Raw genomic sequence first — 20,901 nt, forward strand, 5'->3', positions numbered from 1 at the left:
TATTTTTGTTTATACCGACTAACAAAGATGGTAACTCCTCAAACCTTCATCATTAACGACAGTTATGTAAAATACGTTAAACTGACTTACGTGGACGATGTACAGCATGTGTTTGTACATTTCTTACTTTGTACTGACAAGCGCATATTCAGACTTCCTACTGAAAAGTACAGAAGCAATGTTGAACAAACATTATATGTTAGACAGCTCTATAATCACACTGTTTATTGTAAATGTCTGAAAGGTCAGAAATGAGTACAACAGCGTCATGGTTTTGAACTGGGAGTTTTGCAATGAATAATACAATGTGCCGTTAATCAAACAAAATAGATGCAGTGGTAGTAGGAGTAGTAATAGTATTTATTCGTATAGATAATAGTAAATATTTAACGTGGAACCTATCAACAGAGTTCTCATAGAGACCGTGTCCCATTGACCTGACCACAGAATCTACACTTGGGCCCTTTCTTGTGATCTTGTCAACATTGCGGTGAAGCTTATCGCTTATTCGCTGCATTAGTGTGTCTGTGGGGGTCAAGGGCAAACCAGTAAACAAATCATAAATATAAAAACAAACCAGATAATTAAAAAAAAAAAAAAATCCCTTCTATAGTGACTGCTGCATGCAAGGTCAAATATTCTGACTGACAAATATGACATTAATAAATTATTACAGTTGAAACGTGCTCAAAGCGAAATGACCTATACAAGTGAGAAATGGCTTCGTTTCTGTGCAGCTCCTGTTATGTGCGTGCGTACGAGTTCTGTACTGTACTGTACTGCCCCCCCCCCCCAGTTTTCGCCGAAGCTGTTGGTATTCCTCAGCGATATTTACATTTTATAAACGAAGCGTTCCATCCTCTCGTGCCTCTGCGTAGACTGTGATAGCAGTCTCACACCGTCTAATACTGATCTGAGGAAAAATAACGTCATTTAAAACCAGTCCGTCTACGGCAAGAGCCGTCTGGAGTATTCAAGCACGGCTGACACACAAGACGTTTGATATAAGAGAACGGGTTGAAATCAAAACTCCAGAAGAGAGGAGGGAAAAAAAGAAAAAAGAAAGAAAAAAAAAATGGGTGCATGGATGCATGTAGGTTCAAATATATAAAATATAGCTATCTATCATGATACTACTAGCTTTCTCTTAAAGGGGAATGACTGGGTTGGAGGGAAGAAGTTTTTTGCTGGATAGAGGATTGCAGTTGCGTGCTGCCTGTAACTGATCACCGGTGCTTGAGAAGCGCTTTATACATGGCGAAGCCCAACACTGCGAATACTGTGGCTCCGACGCTGGCTCGTAGCCAGAATGTAGAGTTCTTCAGATCAGCCTGGGTCATGTGTCTGCATCAGAGAAAAGTAGAGAGAGAGAGAGAGAGCGAGAGAGAGAGAGAGAGCGCGAGAGAGAGAGCATAAATAAAAACATTCTTGATTCATTCACTTTGTGGGTAAATGCCAAATAACAAATCAATGTGTACTTCCTTTCTCTTTTCTAAAACGTACTATGTACCATACAGTTACTTCTGCACCATGTCTTCAGAGTGAAGGTGTTTCTAATGAACACAAAGGGAATTTCCCCAAAGTAACATTCTTCTTTTTGTCATTTGGCATTCCCCACTCACTCAGCCCCAAGCCGTCATACTCCAGCATGCTAGGCGCAGAGGCATGGAGGTGAACGGTGATACTGACGTCTACTGGGCAGGGAGGTGGAGCAGTACAGTTCGAGCAGAAGCACAGAAAGAGAAGTGAGCAATTATCAAAGGCAAAAAAAAGTATTAACGTGATAACGAACACCCTGCTGAGATGCTCAGGACAAAAAAGAAGCAGTAAAGAACGAAGCAAAACAAATGATTATTAACACCATGGTTGCCAAAAGGCGTCACACATTTCCTTTTAACATCTGCTCTTCTGCCTGGGTGAAAGGAAAAGCAGCACACAACTCAGCTACGGTTTCCCGAGCCTGCTCGGTCAGAACCCTCTCTTCATTTAGACCAGAGTTCCAGTGTCAGGTAAAACCATAAGAATCAAGCTCAACCAATCAGACTGAAAAGCACCATGACAATAGAAACCTACAGACTCAAACAGCCAGAAATGTTCTGAGAACCAACTTGGTCACGAACTCATCAGTACACACAATCACAAAGCGGTCCAGGTGAGGACGGTGTTTACCTGGACACAAATGGGTCGGACAGACGCATCCATGTAGATTGAGTCCTTTACACAGCTGACTGCGTGCATCTGACGGATGAGGCTGGATCCTCATCAGCCAAATGACAAGTGTCCCTTTCGTTAAAAAAAGGGCCCCAACCTTCTGCACATGCATACAGGACGGCAATTCAACTACCATTCACAACACAGCCACCACTACATGCTCCACACAAGAGAAACACAGCAGAGAGGAAAAGGCCAAGTTAATGAACAGATCGACAAATCGAAACACAAAGCTTGCTGTGCAGTGAGAACCTCCGACTGATCACGGGTTTGGATAATGTCTGGTCAGAGTGGCGAGTGTGTCATCTAGCCATTCAAGTACCCAAGCACAGACACCAGAGTACACCACACCTTAAAGGGATAGTTCACCCAAAAATGAAAATTCCGTCATCGGTTACTCCACATGTTGTTCCAAACCCATAAGAATTTCGTTCATCTTCGGAACACAAATGAAGACATTTTAATGAAACCTGGGAGATTTTTGTCCCTCCGTTTGCAGTCCAAGTAACCACGACGCATGCGTGTTGTGATGACACAAGAGGGAACCCCCCCCAAAAAAAGTCCTCCATCTCCATGTCAAAATCAGCACTTCCAGGTCCCACTGTATCGCGAGCATGTCCGCTCTCGTGTCAACACAACACTCATGCGTGTCGTGGCTCTCACTCTCTCGTGAACGCACACCAGAGCTTTATGCTGAAATGAATATTTGGTGAATAAAGTCTTGATTATAGTTTTTTTGCGCACACAAAGTATTCATATCGCTTCATAAAATTGGGATTACTTTTACGATGCCTTTATGAACTTTTTGGAGCTTGAAAGTTTTGGTTACTTGGACTGTAAACGGAGGGACGAACGTCTTATGGGTTTGGAACGACATGAGGAGGAGTAACTGATGACAGTATTTTCATTTTTAGGTGAACTATCCCTTTAAGTAATGCCCAAATATCATTAATCATGTTCAGTCCTTTAACAGGAAGGCAATAAACTACTGAGAAATGCCGCCATCTACAGTAGGGTTTTATATAAATCAGCCACAAACACACACAAACACCAAATCAGCAGCCAGAAGAAATTACATCACAAGCAGAAACATAGTTATGTGAACAAATTAAAGTCACAAGTGTTAAGAGTTAGAGGAATTAACTATTAATCCACTGCATACATGCCAAAATACACCCAGTACTCTTCACAGTGTGAAACAAAGTTCGTGTCTGTAACAGGTTAAGGCCAATCCCCTGATCTAATCAACCCTATTACAGTCCAGGTAGTGAAACACAGATAAAAGCAGGCATGCTGGCAGGATTAGCATGAGGTGAAGTGATGCAACACGAGAAGGAATAGGCCCAGCCAAACACATTTGAATGAACACCTACGGAGGGAAAAAAATAACCATGACGACACAGGACATCATAAAAATAAAAAAAAAAAGGAAACAAACGCATCAAAATAAAGAATTGAGAGGGTGACCAAACATCTCTTATAGTTTCAGGTATTGTGTTAGCAAGGCAGGACCAACAAGAGACAGTTCTATTTCTGTATAGTGTGTGGATATTCCCACTGACTCACTATACAGACGTGTCCGCTACCAAGTAACTAAAAGTCTCTTGTAGATCTAAACTTAAAGACTAAACTAATTTACTCTATACTTATTCTCATGTTAAAAGATGTAAACGTATTAGTTTATAAGTTGTTAGAATGCTGTACTTGCACAAAGAGCACAAAGAGAGTAAGGTTCAAGATGAAAAACAAACAAACAAAAGAAATTCTAAATAAACAAACAAACAAACAAATAAATTCAGGGAGAACTGCAGCCTTAAAAGGATAAAATACTCGGCAGCTACGGCACTGGCAACAGAATGATGGATAAAAAAAGTGAATTAGTGCAGTTACTGTTTGCATATCCACCTCAAAATATTTCAACAAATAAATGTAATTAAACTACTGCTTAAATGGAAGAAATAATTCATCTAATTATGTTGACAGCCAACACCCTGAATTTATAGTAATTCAAGTAATACCGTAAGGGCTAGTGTTACTAATACAAGGAAAAAAAACAAAAACAAACCACATGACCCATGTTAGTCATGCAGTTTTAAACAAGACCTAATATCAGTGAATCCCCATGCATTCATAAGCAGCAGTTAGAGTAGTCAAGTTGTTTTTCTACCTTCAGCACTAAAATGGCACTAAATTGAACTTCATCAATCAATCTTTCAAAAATAATGGACCAGACCAGCGTGGACTGTGGCAGAAACCTGGTGAGTTTGACCATAATAGCGCTTTTCCACTGGTAAAGCAAGTAGTGGAAACGAATACTTTTAAAATATTTTTTTATCCAGTTTGGTCACCTGACAATTTCTACCCACCAGCTAGCTCTCCCCCCCCATCACAAACAACTACTAACAGGGGAAGGTGAAAGTTTTTCAAATTGATGCTCATGCTGCGTCACAACACAGCGTAACACGCACACGGCTATCCACCCTCTACTGAATACATCGAGCTCACAGACGCCCACGATTGGCTAGTGTCACTGTCACGGCTCACAGTAACACCATCCCTCCCACCCAGCATGCATGGCCAAAGTTGCTCTCTCAACTCCAGGGAACGGATGGCTGTGGCATTGCTGGAATTTGCACTCGCAATCTCTTGAAAACATGTCAAAAGCGTTCGTTTCGCCAATCTGGAAAGGTTTCTGATGCCAGATTCCGTTGGTTTCTCCACTGCCATGTGACCCACTCCATAACCAAGTACTTGTGCTAAATCTTGTTCTTGCCAGAAGACCAAGAGTACCAGAAGGGAATATATGGTTAGAGCTTTTCAAGTAAGTCTTTTGACTAGTCAATGCAACAGGCAGCAAACTGCCATGAGTCATCACTTGAATCAGAAATACCACTAGCTAGAATCACTTTCTACTGATGAGAGTGTGGCACTGCAATCTTCAATAGTAATGTCTGATAACATTCTGACCCCTCAAACTCTACCTCTTCCACTCATGTACAACCAAAGCGCAGAGTAAAAAGCAAATCAGAATTTTGAAGCTCCTCCATCACTGCTACTGTTGTTAGTGTTCACGTTAATAATCTTGGTACAAGGGGGGAAAAAAGAGAAAAAAAAAAGTCACCACCCCACAACCTCCAGAAAACTGATGGACACAGTTCTGCTAGTTTCAGAGTTAGATTAGTAAACTACGTGCTATGCTAGCTAGATCAGACCACTAGCAATGGGTGGAGCTGAACCGTGCTTTGAAGTGACGCATAAATAAAAGGAAGAACATCATACTGGGCTGGCACTAGCAGTATAGGATTGATGAATAATGCACCAAAGGCATAAGTCAAAGACTAAAAAGACAGCATTAGATATACCCCTATACAGTTTAGTGCTTCGTGTGAAGGACACCCAACTACAAACCTAGTGAATACACACCCACCACAGACAGGTCTCCTAACAAGGATCTATACAATAGATAAAAAGGGTTTAGAAAGACCTAGGTAATCAATACAGAATAACCCAACCATGTGCGGTGGATATGCAACGCAAAAACAGAGTAGACATGTTAGGAAACGGAGGTTAAAGGTGGCCATAAAGAGCAGGAGGAGGACAGGGCTGAGCTTAGAGACCTGTTCACAATGACACTGTAGAGTTTGGCCCTGACCGAATGCAGGAGCTCACTGTTCAGCAGGTTCTGACTGATGCAAAAAGTGCACCTGTTGCAGGCACACATGCAGCGGAGCTTGGCGTGGCTGCGGAGACACACACATACAGACACACACACACACACACACACACACACACACACACACACAAACAGGAAGAGGAGATAAGAGTCATGTATGATGCACGATCATGAGATTTGCCGCCCAAAGGTTCCTGTTCCTCTTTAAAGATCGGCGCTCTTGCCCTTCTGCAATCACCACTTCAGAAAAAAATATATAAAATTAAAAAAAAATTCACAAAGCAGAAATGGAGGAGTTCAAGGAAGCAAAACCAGGAGAGTAGCATCATTATCAAATTATCAGCATACATATAGTTCAAAAGCACAATTACACTCTTAACAGGGAAGCCATTTTTCACCATATCAGTGGTCTGCTTAATATTTTCGCAGCATGCATAACCTCAATCTTGTCCAAGATTGGCAGGCTTCTGGCTTTTATCTTTAACTGATAATCTTTCACAGTCTGTAATTATGAGATGTATTTTTTTCTAAAGATCATTACTAATTATATCTGATACCAGTGAAAAATAAAACTGGTAATAATATTATGGAGCGCATCTGATGTAAACATAACAAAACAAAAGCAGCCTACCAAAACTCCTGCTCCCATTTAGTCTGGTACCAGTGACTTGTCTTGGGTCGTCTCTTCTCCAGGTGTCTCGCCTGACTGAGTGGGATGACCTGAATCGGCTTAGCCTCTTCTCCATCGTGACTCTCACACTAGTGACTAACACTGCAAACTATTGTCCTACCGGCAACTGCTCGAAAATCAACACCTTTGCTCTCCGGTATAGCGTTAAAGACAGTTGTGTGTTTATGTCGTGATCGCAAATCCACTTTTCATGCTGGATTATTTAATTCCTTTTTATTCAAAACTGAAATGTTAAGTATTCATATAAACACCATCTAAAAAAAAGAGAAAAGATAATAGACTCCACATGACTGGGACATGCCACAAAATGTCCAAGACCATTAACCCAGATGTTTCAAACGTTCAAATAAGGTCTACAGAGTCCAGAGACAAAACCATGCTAGCAAGCAAAGCTTTAAATACTCAAGAAAACTTTTAATCCATCTCAAATTAAAGATACTTCAGGCTCGTTGGATTTCAGTGCTTGTAGACTGGTTGAAGTAACCCATAAATTACAGATGTTAAATCCTGTTTTATTCGCAGGACTTTGTACTACTTCATCAATTTACTGTTATGTCGAACAGCTTCTTTGTAACGCAGTTAAAGAGACTCCTTGTTGTTAAACGAAAGTCGATATTTCCTCCAACAGCGGCAGTGAGAGTTTATTTGCACAGCTCAGTAGACTGATTTAATCGACTCGGTCTCATGAACAGCTCTGTCTTCAGTCTTTAACAAATCTTTTTATGGATATAGATTAGAGATAGCACCACTCTGACATCCGTATTGAGTCAATATCAGCAGAAAATAATGGACTACACATTAGAAGGAGGAAAAAAAGAAAAAGAACTAAGTCGATTTGAATCTGTAACAAACCTATTCGTTATTAATAGATCCCGCAATACTAACAAATAATAACAGTTGCCATCTAGATTACTAAAAGAGTCATGCTGATCCATCCTTAATACAAATGAATGTTCTTTTCCCCTAAACACATAATAAAAACACTATATTTCTATTTCAAACACATCTGAAAGCGGTTGAATAGCTATAGTTCTCCAACATTGCTTTCACAAACATGCAATGCAATGCAATGTAAATGTTGAATGGACTCAACAGGGGTTACAATGCACTTTTAGATTCACGGTTTAGATGTTTTGGTTCTTCGTTACTTTGTCTACTACATTAACGCCTCGCGTCTAATTTGTTTGTCGAGGTGAAAAGTTTTCCTAAAGAATAGAGCGAAGGAGGAAAGGTACACAGGGGAGGAGGACAGGCAGCCATTAGAGCCATGCAGGATGGTGGAAAGGTGGCGAGGGTAGGCTGAGGAAGCTTTACTCACGGATACATGGCCATGGTGGTGAGTTTGGTGTAGATGTCTCTGCTGGGAGCCTCAGCTGTGTTACAGGTGAACTGCTGCGGCGGGTGCAGCTTGTGCCTCCTGCAGAAGTCCAGAGGAGTCGTGCTGTAGTGTTGGCGAACCTCGTGCAGGTCTGACTTGCCAGCGATCATCATACATGGAGTCTTGCTGTCCATGAAGTATTTCTGTGGAAACAAAAAAATAAATAAAAAAATCACAACATGATAGCACTGTGTATTATTTAACCCCTTAGTTATACTAGATGTAGTTTGTAGTTTAGTAACATTATAGAGACAAATCTTCTCTTCCAAATTCATATACGTAATCTCATCGATGAGCACATGTGACAAACCTTATAGGCCTTTGCGCAGTATTCAAAAGAGCGAGGATTACTGATGTCATACACAAGGCAGACAACATCACAGGCCAGATCAGCTTCCGAGACGAAATCAATGTCTGGGAGAATCTCATGCAGCTGAGAAAGACACAAAAGCCAGCTTAAGTTCCATGTCAATCATTATATCTGTGGATATATAGGAATTCTGATGATTGCAATATTTCAACTTACAAGCAAATACTTCTCCTGTCCATAGACATATGCGGTGCTGATGGCGTAGTAGGATTTGTGGTCTTCTCTTATCTGCTTTTGTCTCTACAAGAGGAAAACACACACAAAACCACCACCTGTCAAGGTTTCCTGCCAACAAGGTACAGGTGCTTAATCTGGAAAAGCTTTGTGCTTTTCCACGGTAAAGGATGACATCGGAACCTTTTGAGACGGCATCATTTTTCACTGAGGAACCTTCGCGACTGCCGTTAAAATAAGACGTGAAATAAGCCTTGCAAACTTTTTGATGCTGAAAAATATAAATCAGTGGAGTGAAGAAAAACAAAAACACCCGTTTTATAGGGCTGGGGAGAAAATATCGATCCTCCGATTTTAATCGATCTTCAATATAACTAAACGATATCGATTTGGGAAATCCCAGAATCGATTCTTGGTGCGTGCGCCTTACTTGAGAGGATGTGAATATTATCTGTAGTTCTCCTCTCGTCCTGAAGATATCGCCATCGGTCATGTTTTGAATTTTGAAAACAGTTTTATTTCTAAAAAATGTTTTAAGTCCTTAATGAATTTCACTGTTGCACATTTACAATGTTTTTTTTTTTTTTTTTAACAGTAATGTGCAGTTTGTGTTAACCTTGTATGCATATATTTATGATTTCTTGTTACAATGTTTGTTACTCAAAATAAAAGTAATTAAACATAATTGTGTGAGCCCTATCATAAATGTGTATTTCAGCCGAGTAGGAGGGCTTCAGTTACCAGCATTTATATTCAAACATGGATTCAATGTCTGCAAAACTAACATTTAAAATGAAATATTGATAACTAATCGATACTGAATCGAACTGAAAACGAATCGAACTCATATAAATAAGAATCGAATCGCCAAATTGGTTGCAATACCCAGCCCTAACGTTTTATAAATAACTGCAGTTAACTACGTAGGAGCAACATTACTAACTCTAAAGCTAATAAACATTCTCCATTAAATAGCTGAAAGGAAACCAGGCATGTATGCATCTACAGTCTTCTAGAGAATATCTTTGTGCAGTGTACTCACAGCTAAGTTCCTGCCCAGAAAGGCCTGCAGGAGGCCACTCTTGCCACTCCCGCGTGCTCCCAGGACGTTACACCGAAACACACTGCGCTGGGTCTGCTTCTTCTGCAGGTCAATGTGCTTGTTCCTGGTGACTACACCACACAAAACAGTCAAAACATCTAGTCTGTCTGTCTGACACACATACACACACTCTCTTTTTCTTACTTGTGATGGCAGCAGCCTGTGAGTCCTGCTCATGAATGATAGAGTAACCAAGGTAACCCAGATATTCCAAGCAGCGCTGTACATCCAAGTACGTTGTTAGCCTGAACGATAGATCAGACGTCATGTAAAAAAAGGCTACCTGGGGTATAAAGGAGAATGAAATAAGAAGTTCTGACCGACTCTTTAGATCTTCTGTTACTTACGTCCACTGAGACAGGTAGCCCTGGTAGGTGATCCAGCCCTGGTCGTTGGTGTACACTGTATTGTTGACGTCAGGGCCCCAGGGCATGTAGGGGAAGACCTTAAACAGATCTCTCAGCTCCTCAGGAGACAACGCGCAGTCTCGATCCTGAAACAAAGCTTGGCTTTATCTTGACTTTATTGGGATTCAGATGGACTTACTTCCACACAACACCATTCAAAACATTAAGTCTGAAACATCTCCACGTGCCCGTTTTGTCACGCTACCTGGCCTTTCCTTATTTATTTACTCCTAGACTAGAGTTACGCACCCCCTAAAAACAGACCGAGCGCGTCTGGAATTGACGGACTCACCTTGTCGTGCTTGTCAAAGACACTCTGCAGGAAGAGATACGCGTTGTGGTTCAGCTCTGTGGTGCAGTGTGGAGGTATTTTTAACCTGCGCAAACAAGGATGGTCTCAGCTTACAAGAAGATTTCATTAAATCCTGGCACTAATAGAGACTGCTGTAACACAGCGCTTTACAGGGCGTAAAAACAAACCAGTTAAAGTCACGTCAACAATCTAACAACAATCTAGATCTTTATGTAACGATCCTTACGTGAAGTACAAGTTTGATTTCTGACGATTTATTACTAATTCTTTCCAGATCAATTTGAAAAAAAAGTTTAAAATTTTTTTTAAAAAAGTCAGGAGTCAAGATTCCTGGTGAGGGTTGCTCCTTGCTAATCATGGCTAATCATTTAAGCTCATTTTAACGTTTTAAGCTCTTTTATTCAGCCGAAAGAGCATTTCAAGTGTTGCTAGGTTTGGGATCTCTCTCTCTCTACGCCCATCCCCAACAACAAGAAATTATGAAACAGGTTATTTCACTCAGGATTGGAATAGGGATGCATTATGCACTCAGAAAAACACTCTTCTGCTCTAATAAAAAGCAATAGTATATTGTTTTTAGCAGGATGCCTACTTTGTTTGCACCCACTAAAGTGCTGATACTAAAACACAAAAGGACAGAGACTGGTTTGTCAAGGAGCAATTAGTAGTGTGTGTACAAGAGGAAAGAAAGTTACATAAACAGGTTTGTGTATTGAAGCTTGTGTTTAAAACTGCATTATTGGTTCAGCAGCACTGCACGATTTTACTTGTGAATACGGCCATAACACTGTGTGGGACTCACAGCGGAAACAGGTATTCCTGAGTGAGTTCCAGGTCATCATCATAGCCGAACCTTCGGAGCACAGTCCACGTGGTTTCATGCCTACCTCTCTGGATAAAGAGAGTGTGTAGGAACAAGAAACCTGGCAGGAGAAGAAGAGCACACAACTGAGTCAGATATGCATATTTACATTTAGTCCTTTGGCAGACGTTCTCATCCGGCGCAAATTTACAAAAGTTGTTTCAGAGGAATGTTTCCTAAGTAAACTAGGTGTTAACGTCATGCTAGGAAGCCTGTGATGGAACAAAAGAAAAAAGAAAAAGGAGCGAGCTATAAAACAGTGAGGTTCACGTCCGGCAGAGCTGACCTTTAAGAGTGAGGCCTTTGTCCCTCACGCCATCGGTCATGTTTCGCCGCACAACGTTTTTCACGTCCTCCAGAGCTTGAGGAGCAAGCGGCATGTTAAAACAGGTTCTCTGTAATAAAATTTTTTTTAAAAATCAATTAAAGAAAAGAAAAAAAGAAGACGAAGAAGAAGAAAAATGGGGCACTCTGCTATTAGACAAAGTAAGTCTGCACGAGTAATTTCAATATTAATAATGAAAGAAAGTCAAGCTCTGTGAAAGATATTAAGAACGAGGTCCGTACTTGGAAGAAATTGAGCTCGTGGTCATTGAGAATGCCGTCGTTGTCCAGGTCAGATATTTTGAAGATGCGAGTAAGCGCTTTGATGCAAGAAGGCTTCATCTGCAACCAGACCACAGAGATTTCATCTTTAACCATTAATCCTATATATTAATAATAATAATAATCATCATCATGTTTATGCAAACAACAAAACTACACTAAGGTTTCGCAAGAATGGGAGAAGGGGACGTTTTACGGGGAATCGGTAATGTAATAACAAAAGCAGAAGAAGTAAGCTGGACTCCAGATGCAAAGCTAAAGTGTTCTCGAGTTTTTGTGGCCCCCAACATCCAGTAATCTCTCACCTCCTTTTCCTCTGGGCAGTACAGGGGGCCTGTAGGGTGCAACACGGCCTTCTGGGCATAGTAGAACAGCTCAGAGATATTCTTCAGGTTTTTTGCAGAACACTAAAAAAAAACAAAAAAAAAAAAACAACGTCTCTGATGAATTCTGGATGGTTAGGTCAAATTGTACTTGTTGAATTACAAACACTGTTAGAGCCCAATGTTTAAATCCTAGCTAAAAGGACAGCTTTACAAAATTAATGCACCCTCCTTGTCCAATATTTCATTTATATTCATTTCATAAATTGGTAAGGAATAACAGTGCGGTTACATGTAAATAATCCATGCTGAGGTGGTGCGAAACGGCCTGACGCGAACTGTTTATATAACTGCATGGGTTGAAGTGTTTTATTCCACTTACATCACAGTGTTTTTTTTTTTAAACATTTATTAACGAACAGCATATCATGCTTTTTAATGATTTATAGTGACATTCAATGTTATGGAAGAATATCCACAACAAATATGGACTCATGCTATAGCAGTTATAAACAGTCGTTCCCACAGTATCCTTTTTTTTTCCTCTTTCTTGACGTTAATGGGACAAAAAAAAAAACCCCTGCAGTCTTTTATGTTACAGAGAAAACGGAAAAACACTGGTGTTATACGCTTTTCTTTTAATATCTATTAGTGTTAGATTATGTGGAGTCCCGTCTTTACAAGTCCCTGTGTATGAGTCGTTACAATAGAAACTGGGTGTGTGTGTGGAGGGGTATATAAAATTAATCCACACCTTCTGACCAATCAGTTTCAACAATTCAAACAACACTGTGGTATAATGCATAATGATAAACAGTCGATGCAGCTGTAATAATAAACACATTACAGTCTGATTTACAGTCATTTCAATACGATGTCAATCCACAGAGGGATATAATTAATAATAAACATAAAAGCCTTTCTTTGGTGGTGTGAAGAAAACAGACGGAGATCATAACCCAGCCTAAATGTGATTTAATCTACTCTATGTCAAGCCCTACGTGCATGTAGTCTTGTAAAACCGGTCTCTTAATTTAGACTGAAACTTATCTCACCAGAATATGGGCTGGTTGCCACATGCGCCACCAGGTGATGCCTGTTTCCTCCATGATACTACTGCATGTCTGCACACGCTCAACATCTCGGACCGAAATGTTTTCTAAATTTACTCTGGCTTAAGTTCAGAAAGACTTTCTGAGCACAGATGAATCGTAGCCCGAAACAAAATTTAAAAAATATATATATTTTCTATGCTATGGAAGCTTCTACAGAAGCCCTAAGAGGCTGTGCATTATTATTATTTTTCTTTCTTGGTTTCTTGTGATCTTGACATAACAAAAAAGCTGTTTTCTCACGACGTCATTTTCTCACGAGAAAATCTCTTGCCTTGTGAATGGGACTGGTGTTGCATGCAATGACAGACTACATGTTCAGGGTGTTGTGTATTGTCTTCTTGACCTCTCAGCCTCCATAAGACACTAATGCGGAAGTTGTCAATCACTCACAGACATAGAGCTAGTTCAGCTTGAGTGAGACTCTGATCAAAGTAAAAAAAAACTAATTTGTTCCTCCATGAGGCTGCGGGACTGCGTTAAGCTTTTGCTGCCTCCAGAACAATAATAACAACATATGTTGAATACACAGATAAATGAAGTCACAAGAAAACTACTTCTGTTATGTCGACATCAATTCGAAAATCAATTCGAGATCACAAGAAAACAACTTTAAGTTGTGATCACCCAAAAAAAAAAACAGAATAAATGAATAAATAAAATAAAATAAAATAAAATAAAATAATAATAATAATAATAATAATAATAATAATAATAATAATAATAATAATAATAATAATGATGCATGGCCTCCTAGGGCTTTCATATCCTTCTGCAACATTCATTGCAAAAGTTCCCATGCTTGTCGTGTACTCTGGAGAGCTCTACTTACCTCAACACAGGTCTCAATTTCTGAGTACTGGTTCATGATGGGCAGAATGGTCTCCATGCTGCTGTGGTCCACCAGGTCTGACTTATTCCCGACAAGAATCAGGGGTACTCTGCAAAATGCAAAAGTTACATCACGTCTTTACAATCAGAAGCACATTAGCAGCAAAACTGCTGAAGGAGGCATGTTTTCCCATTCATCAAAACTTAACACTGTTTAGGGGTCCAAGCACTGAAACTTACTGCTTTTCTTATGATGATTTTGACACATATTGCAATGGTGAGAAAACATGCTAAAGCCCAGAAACTCAAAACTACACACTACAGTATATCCTGATTACTCAGGGAAGTGAGAAGACCCACCCTGGCCTGATTCTGTGACCCTGCAGTGCAGTTTGATCGATATCTTCTGATTTATGAATCAGATTCTTAAAAAAAATCATATTTTTTCGTTTGCTTCAGCCAAACAATAACGCCTCGAGCACTATTAAACTCTGCGTACTCAGACTTTCAGCTGATTTACACGATATGCAAAACCACTTTAAAAAAAAAACCTCTTCCTAGTGTGTTCAAAGATTCTCACAAAATCTGTTAGAATATAATATTCACAGCCTGCTGGAAAAGAAAAAAAAGATGCTTATAGAAAAGCCAATTTACATCATAATTTATCTTTGGCTACTTTAAATGCATTAACATCACATCATTTGTCATACGACCGCCATCGCCTCGTCTAATTCTAAATAGAAAACCTCGCGTTTGTGTTTCTATCATCACTCCCTGGGTTCAGCTTTTGAAAGCTTCTCGGATTCCCCTGAATCGGTAAAGCCACGAGTGCCAACAGAACGTCCACGGTCACACTCATAGGTCACGTCTCTGAGCAGGTGAAACATCTCCAGGCGCGTAACACCTTGTATATACTGCAGACACAGCCGTACACACCTGCTGTCCTTGTCTGTTCGGTCGTTGATGAGGGGAATCCAGTGGCTCGTCACCTAGAGTCAAGCAAAAAAGGCTTTAAAACAGCAGTAAACCATATTTAACTAACAAATAAAACAAGAAAAATATTACATATAATTATCTGATTTAAAAAACAAACCTACCTTCTCAATAGATTTTTTGCTGTTTACCGAGTACACTATGCATATGACGTTCGCCTGCAACAAATAATAATAATAATAAGCAGAAGAATTAACTAAATAGAGAATAGAATATATACATAATAGGAAGAAAGGTACAATACAATACAATACACACATACATACACACGCACACAACCGGTCAAAAGTTTAGACATTCTTTATTTTTATTATTTTATAATAATAATAAAGTGATCAAAACTGTGGAGTAACACAAATGGGACTATGGGAATTATGTTGTGATAAAAAATGCAAATTAAATCAAAATAATTTATATTTTATCATCTTGCCCCTTTTGCCTAGAATTTCCAGAAATGTATTCTTGGCGTTTTCTCGACCGATTTCTTGAGGAATTTCCCGGAGATGCTTTTCCGAATATTTCGCTCTGAGCCGTCGATTTAAATAAATATTTTTTTGTAAATAAAATGTTAGTTTTCTAACGAAAGAAATGAATACATTGGCACGATTATATTTTTTGTCTACAACACCGATAGCAAACATTTAATCACACACCTTCAGATCAAAAGCGTTTTAACATCATGAGAAACATTTCAGTCAAGTGTCCACAAACTTTTGACCCGCAGTGTATAATTTAGTTAAACTGCCAGCAAGACAGAAGTGCTGCATTAAAACTGCAATAATGACGGACTGTTAAACTGTCATCAACCTGTCAACCTGTAATCAAATCAGCTGCTTCTATTCAGTTTTTAATTCTTATTATTTTTTAAATGTTATAAATAAAATAAAGAAAACTGCATCATGACATAATTTATCATGACATTTATATTATATCGTTATATCACAAAGCCCCAAGTCTGATGATGTGTTTATATCCAGAATTCAGCCTAACATGTCAGTGAAATCAGACTCACCTTAGAGATCTCTTGGTACAGCTGTTCATCAGACTGCTCTGCTTCTACACAAGAAAATAAGATCAGCTTATAGAACAAAAGGAAACAGCTCACTAGGCCTGTCAGGATAATTACGTTACCGACTTATCGTACAATACACAGACGTGACCTCTATCATTTTTCCTGACCTCGATATCGCCCATTGTGTTTACATGCGTGTTTGTTTATATAAGAACGAACGTCACCAACATTGTCGTCGTCTCGTCTGCTCCGGGGCTGTCAAATTAACATTCGAACTTCAAATATTCGTTGAATTTAAGATATAAACGCACGTTCGAATGCAAAAACTCTGCGTTCGAATTTAAGATGTGCAGCGAGCACTAGCACTGATTTTAATTAAAACGTACTGTTGAAAAAAAATGACACAAGATATTAATTTTTTTTATAGGAAGAAAAATGTAGAAAGAATCGTTCTAGCGTGTGAAACAATCCAGTCGTAGTCAGTCATGTCGGGGTTTGAGCCGCTTAATCTGCGTGAGCTGAATCTGAAGAGCGGTAAACTGAAGCGCTTTACTAGCGGGTTAATGAACTCACACAAACATCCTATACACATATGAGATTAATCAGACATTTACACACAACATACACCTCATATTACAACTCACTTCTGCACAAAATGACACGAATACACACGTGAACTAGGTAGAACGATAAGTCACGTCGTGAATACGCTCTTTCCGTAACGACGCCCTAAAACACTGACAATAAATAACTAAAGCATAAAGAACTCACAATATTGTCTTACATTGTAAAGCTTTTTCAGGAAATCTGGTTTTCACATGTTTTTGTTGATAAATGTTTAAGTTAATATATAAATTGTGTGTAAAATTAGTTTCATTTTTGCATTTTCTCTTCAACTAAAATGCCATTAACACTCTATGCCATTTTAATCAGAGAAAAATTTACTAAACTGAATAAACATGACATGATGAAATATTGACTAAATTTAAAGGATATTTTCATCAGAAGTCAAAAACTCTCTGTTGACATTCCAATAACAATGTCTGAATATTATTAACAGTTAAAAGCTCATGGCTCTCTGAAAGGGTGTACTTGCATTATTATACTGTTATATTATCATTACATCAGCGGCATAAAATGGTCTTAAAATGACAATAATATCGTTTATTACAATTATTTCTCCGACAATATATCGTCCGACAAAAGGAGTCATCGTGACGGACCTCAAGCTCAGGAGAAGTGGAAGAGAGAATAATCAGATGAATAAATAACCAAAGCAGAGTGTGTATATAAACGTTAGTCCCTCAGCGGCGCTCGGAGATGATGTAGGACTGTTACCCGAGTAATCCACGATGTGTGTGGGCACTCTCTCGGGGGTGACGTCCGCAGGAATGGTGATCTCCTCCGCACGCAGCGGGACCTTAAGAGCAGCGAAACAGCAGATGTTTAAAGTGCAGGTTAATGTAATGAAAAGGAAGCATGGATGTGGAAAGAGACCGGTGTACCTCGTCAGGGAATTCTTCACTGACCAGCGACATGATAAGCGACGTCTTCCCCACTTTAGCTGCGGAGAGGAACAAATAATTATTCAGCAATCTTCTGGTGTAAAGCCTTTAACATTACCCATGTCTGAATACTAACTGATCCTAATCTTCAGAGATGGGACAACTCTGTGCAAAAGTTTGCACCCCCTCATGCATGCATATTATATATGTACACACACACACACAACACTGTTTTCCCAGGACCTTCTCAGTTTCCTGTGTTCATAAACACAGACATGCCAAGCAATCTGACGGGGTTGAACAGGTGTAAGTGTGTGTGAGTCAGGTGTGTGCGTGTGTGTGTGTGTGTGTATATATATATATATGTGTGTGTGTGTGTGTGTGTGTGTCAGGAAGACTTTGTTGTTTAGGTTTTAATCAGTGTGCAGGTGATACTCTGGTCCTCCAGAAGCAGGATTATGAAACACTGCTATACATTTCTGATATATATTCTTCTAAAGGTGTGAAAACTTCTGCACTTCACTGTAAGCTCCATCTGAACGTGGAATTATCTCAGCCCTTCATCCTAACTCCTGTAAATACGTCCTGTAAACAAAGAATAACCCTCATAATACAAGTAGTGCATTGTCCCCCTAATGTCTATTTAAAGTCTGAGGATGGTTTTCCAGCCCAGAGGACCCTTGTGCTAATGCTGCTAATGAGAGCTGACAGATTTAAAAACCCGTGACTGCGTCTAAAACTACACAATAGTGCACAAATCTACACAATAGTGCACAATACTACACAATAGTGCACAAAATCAGGCGTCATGTAGCTGAAGTTGGAGGCAGGAGGCAGGCGCGTGCAGCAGCTTAGCTATGTGGCTACATTTAGCTCACTACAGAGCACCAACAGATTTATTCACTTACGTTCCCCGACTAGTAATATCCTCACGTCCTTCCTCATTCTTAACGACGTGTGTCCAGCTAAAACAAACACGAAGCTCCTTCAAATAGCATGTAGCTAACCAGCAGCACCTTTACTGTACTCCCGCACTGTGCTCCTTCTGTGAGACTACGCTAAGCTACACTGGGCTAAGCTAATGACACGGGGCTGCGCATGCGCAGTTCACCCGATTGGCGGTCTTGTAGGGCAAAACGGACGGAAGTCGACTGCTTGTTTCAGAAGTGCTAGTGCCACCTTAAATGGTGTGTGCAGTAACGATACAGCGCCTATAGAGGGCGCTGATTACAATTAAATTTTTTTTTAAACCATTATACCATTCAACCCACAATAACAATATATTTTGGTAGGGGTAGCACAGGCAGGGGTAGCACAAGTAGGTTTAGCACAGGCAGGGGTAGCACAGGCAGGGGTAGCACAAGTAGCCCAGTGGTTAAGATGTGCCAAAAGCTGGGGAACAATAGTCTGTTTGAGGGGGGAAGAAGGGGAAAAGATGAGGGAGAAGGGGAAGGAGGAAAAATGAGAGAAAAAGAAAGGAGAAATAAAGAGTAACAAGTGATTTATAGACATCTGTTTTGTATTTGTTCTGAGAAAAAGGGCTTTTTATATATAAAATTCGGTTGACGCTGCCAACAAGACGACCTCAGTTCAAATCCCACCTCAGACAACTATTAAAGATCAGAAGGTTGTGAGTTCAAATCCCATCACTGCCAAGCTTCCACCGCTGGGCCCTTGAGCAAGGATCTTAACCCTCAGGTGTATAAATGAGGTAAATGTAAATGGCCCTGGATAAGGTCATCCACCAAATGCTGTAAATAACATTGCCTGGTCTTTTCCCAGTCTGTCCAGGTGAGGTGATCCTGTGCCCATTGTAGCCTCAGGTTTCTGTTCTTGGCTGACAGGACTTGGACCTGACGTGGTCTTCTACTGTTCCACCTCGATGTTCACTGTGTTACGTGTTTGGAGATCCATGTCTGCTCACCACAGTTGTAAAGTGTGGTTATTTGACTTACTGTAGCTTTTCTTTCAGCTTGAACCAGTCTGACCCTTCTCCTCTGACCTCTGTTATCATGCCTATTTCTTTCATTTCCTGACGAAAAAATAAAATGCATGATGTCTCATATCAAACCTGATTCTACTTTCATAAAAGTATCCCAACAGTGGTCTGAACATATACATGGAAATTAAGCTTTTTTTCTTTTTTTTTAAACAATACAATATGACTCTTTTCAAGGTGACTTATTATTAAATTATACTTAAATGTTTTAGATAGTCCTGTTCTTATAGACTGTGGTGAAATTTGAGTGGCCTGATATTTTTTAACTCCCTAATCACCCTAATGAATATTTCAGCTTAGTCTGACCAGCTGCCAAAAACCAGACCAAGCTGGTCAAACCACTAGACCATCTTGGCCAAGTGGTAGAAAGGAAACCCTAACCCTAACCCTACTGCTACAGAGAGAAGTTCTTTTTAGAAACATAACCGCACAATAAGGCAGTGTTTAAACCTCAGACATTTACTGATAATTTTTTTTTTATCAAGTAAGGAAGCTGGAAAAGAACTCACCAGCTGACAGGGATGGTCTACCAGTGTGACCAGCTCGGCTTGTGTTCTGGCAGCCGGCAACTTGTCGGATCAGATTTTTCAGCAGGGTTCTGTTCTGAACATTGACTCATAGAGCAAAAATGAGGTATATTATGGTATTTTTAAGACTGATGACATGTTTGTACTATGCTGTGGACAAAATCTTATATGAAGTCTCCTTCTTACAGATCGTTGTGACTTTTACATTATGATACTTTTAATAGAGTAAACCCAAATCAGGTTTGGGATTAGATTTCACATTTTGCAGTCTATTGGTCAAGAAAATAAAATAAGTGTATCATACCTTATTGTTTCACCATTTATTATTATTATTATGACAATTACAATAGTAAAATGGGTTTATATTTTTGTTGTTGCTATTGTTATGATTTAAAATTCCTAATAAACAAAACCAAATCAGGTCATAATCCATTCGTGCTTGGCGTATAACTGATCAGTTCCAATCCTACACAAGGATGAAACTTTTAGACGAATGAGCGCCCTCTACAGGTGCAGCATCATATCTGCAACACCATTTAAGGTGGAACGGACAATTCCAGATCAGCTGCGCATCAAGGAGCCAGTTTCAGTCTCGTACAGAAAGAAGGATGAACTCCGTGTACACAGACTTTCCTCTGATAGACACACATTTAAGATCAGCTACTGTTAGTGCTGTATACAGATTCTGGCTACAAAGCAAAACACGACTATTAAGACTTAATCCATAACATCCTGGTTCACTTTTGGAGCACATGATAAAAAGGGGGCGTGCAACCGGTAACTACGGAAAACCGACAGGGACAAAAATATGA

General features: G+C 39.7%; 1 protein-coding gene across 5 annotated transcripts; it reads right to left on the reverse strand.

The window, feature by feature from the left end:
- Window positions 1–18,730, reverse strand: rhot1a (ras homolog family member T1a). Of its 5 annotated transcripts, none has more exons than XR_008384545.1 (21): window positions 18,472–18,730; window positions 17,564–17,622; window positions 17,397–17,478; window positions 16,059–16,102; window positions 15,151–15,204; window positions 14,990–15,042; window positions 14,055–14,163; window positions 12,093–12,194; window positions 11,749–11,847; window positions 11,468–11,576; window positions 11,122–11,242; window positions 10,299–10,383; window positions 9,947–10,092; window positions 9,744–9,844; window positions 9,540–9,670; window positions 8,480–8,563; window positions 8,264–8,386; window positions 7,894–8,096; window positions 5,829–5,951; window positions 2,170–3,580; window positions 1,244–1,344 (listed from the first exon to the last, which is right to left on the reverse strand). XR_008384545.1 is itself a non-coding variant. In XM_053612702.1 (20 exons), the coding sequence occupies exons 1-20, from the start codon at window positions 18,506–18,508 to the stop codon at window positions 1,227–1,229; spliced, it is 1,983 nt and encodes a 660-aa protein (XP_053468677.1). In that variant the 5' UTR covers window positions 18,509–18,729; the 3' UTR covers window positions 1–1,226. The 5 variants fall into 5 exon arrangements, 2 of the variants coding, with proteins under 2 accessions (XP_053468677.1, XP_053468678.1); XR_008384547.1 differs by having other exon boundaries at window positions 2,170–2,364; window positions 18,472–18,729; XM_053612702.1 differs by lacking the exon at window positions 2,170–3,580 and having other exon boundaries at window positions 1–1,344; window positions 18,472–18,729.
- Window positions 18,731–20,901: the final 2,171 nt, after the last annotated feature.

This window comes from Ictalurus furcatus, chromosome 24 (genome assembly GCF_023375685.1).
Source record: "Ictalurus furcatus strain D&B chromosome 24, Billie_1.0, whole genome shotgun sequence".
In the NCBI taxonomy this organism is placed as follows: Eukaryota; Metazoa; Chordata; class Actinopteri; order Siluriformes; family Ictaluridae; genus Ictalurus; species Ictalurus furcatus.

What these genes read in the sequence shown, in the direction of transcription:
- rhot1a (XM_053612702.1), bottom strand. Translation starts at nt 18,508, where the DNA reads ATGAGGAAGGACGTGAGGATATTACTAGTCGGGGAAC. An exon ending in CAAAGGCCTCACTCTTAAAG is followed by an intron (nt 11,243 to 11,467) that starts GTCAGCTCTGCC and finishes TTCTCCTGCCAG; the next exon opens with GTTTCTTGTTCCTACACACT. An exon ending in GGCTACCTGTCTCAGTGGAC is followed by an intron (nt 9,845 to 9,946) that starts GTAAGTAACAGA and finishes TCTATCGTTCAG; the next exon opens with GCTAACAACGTACTTGGATG.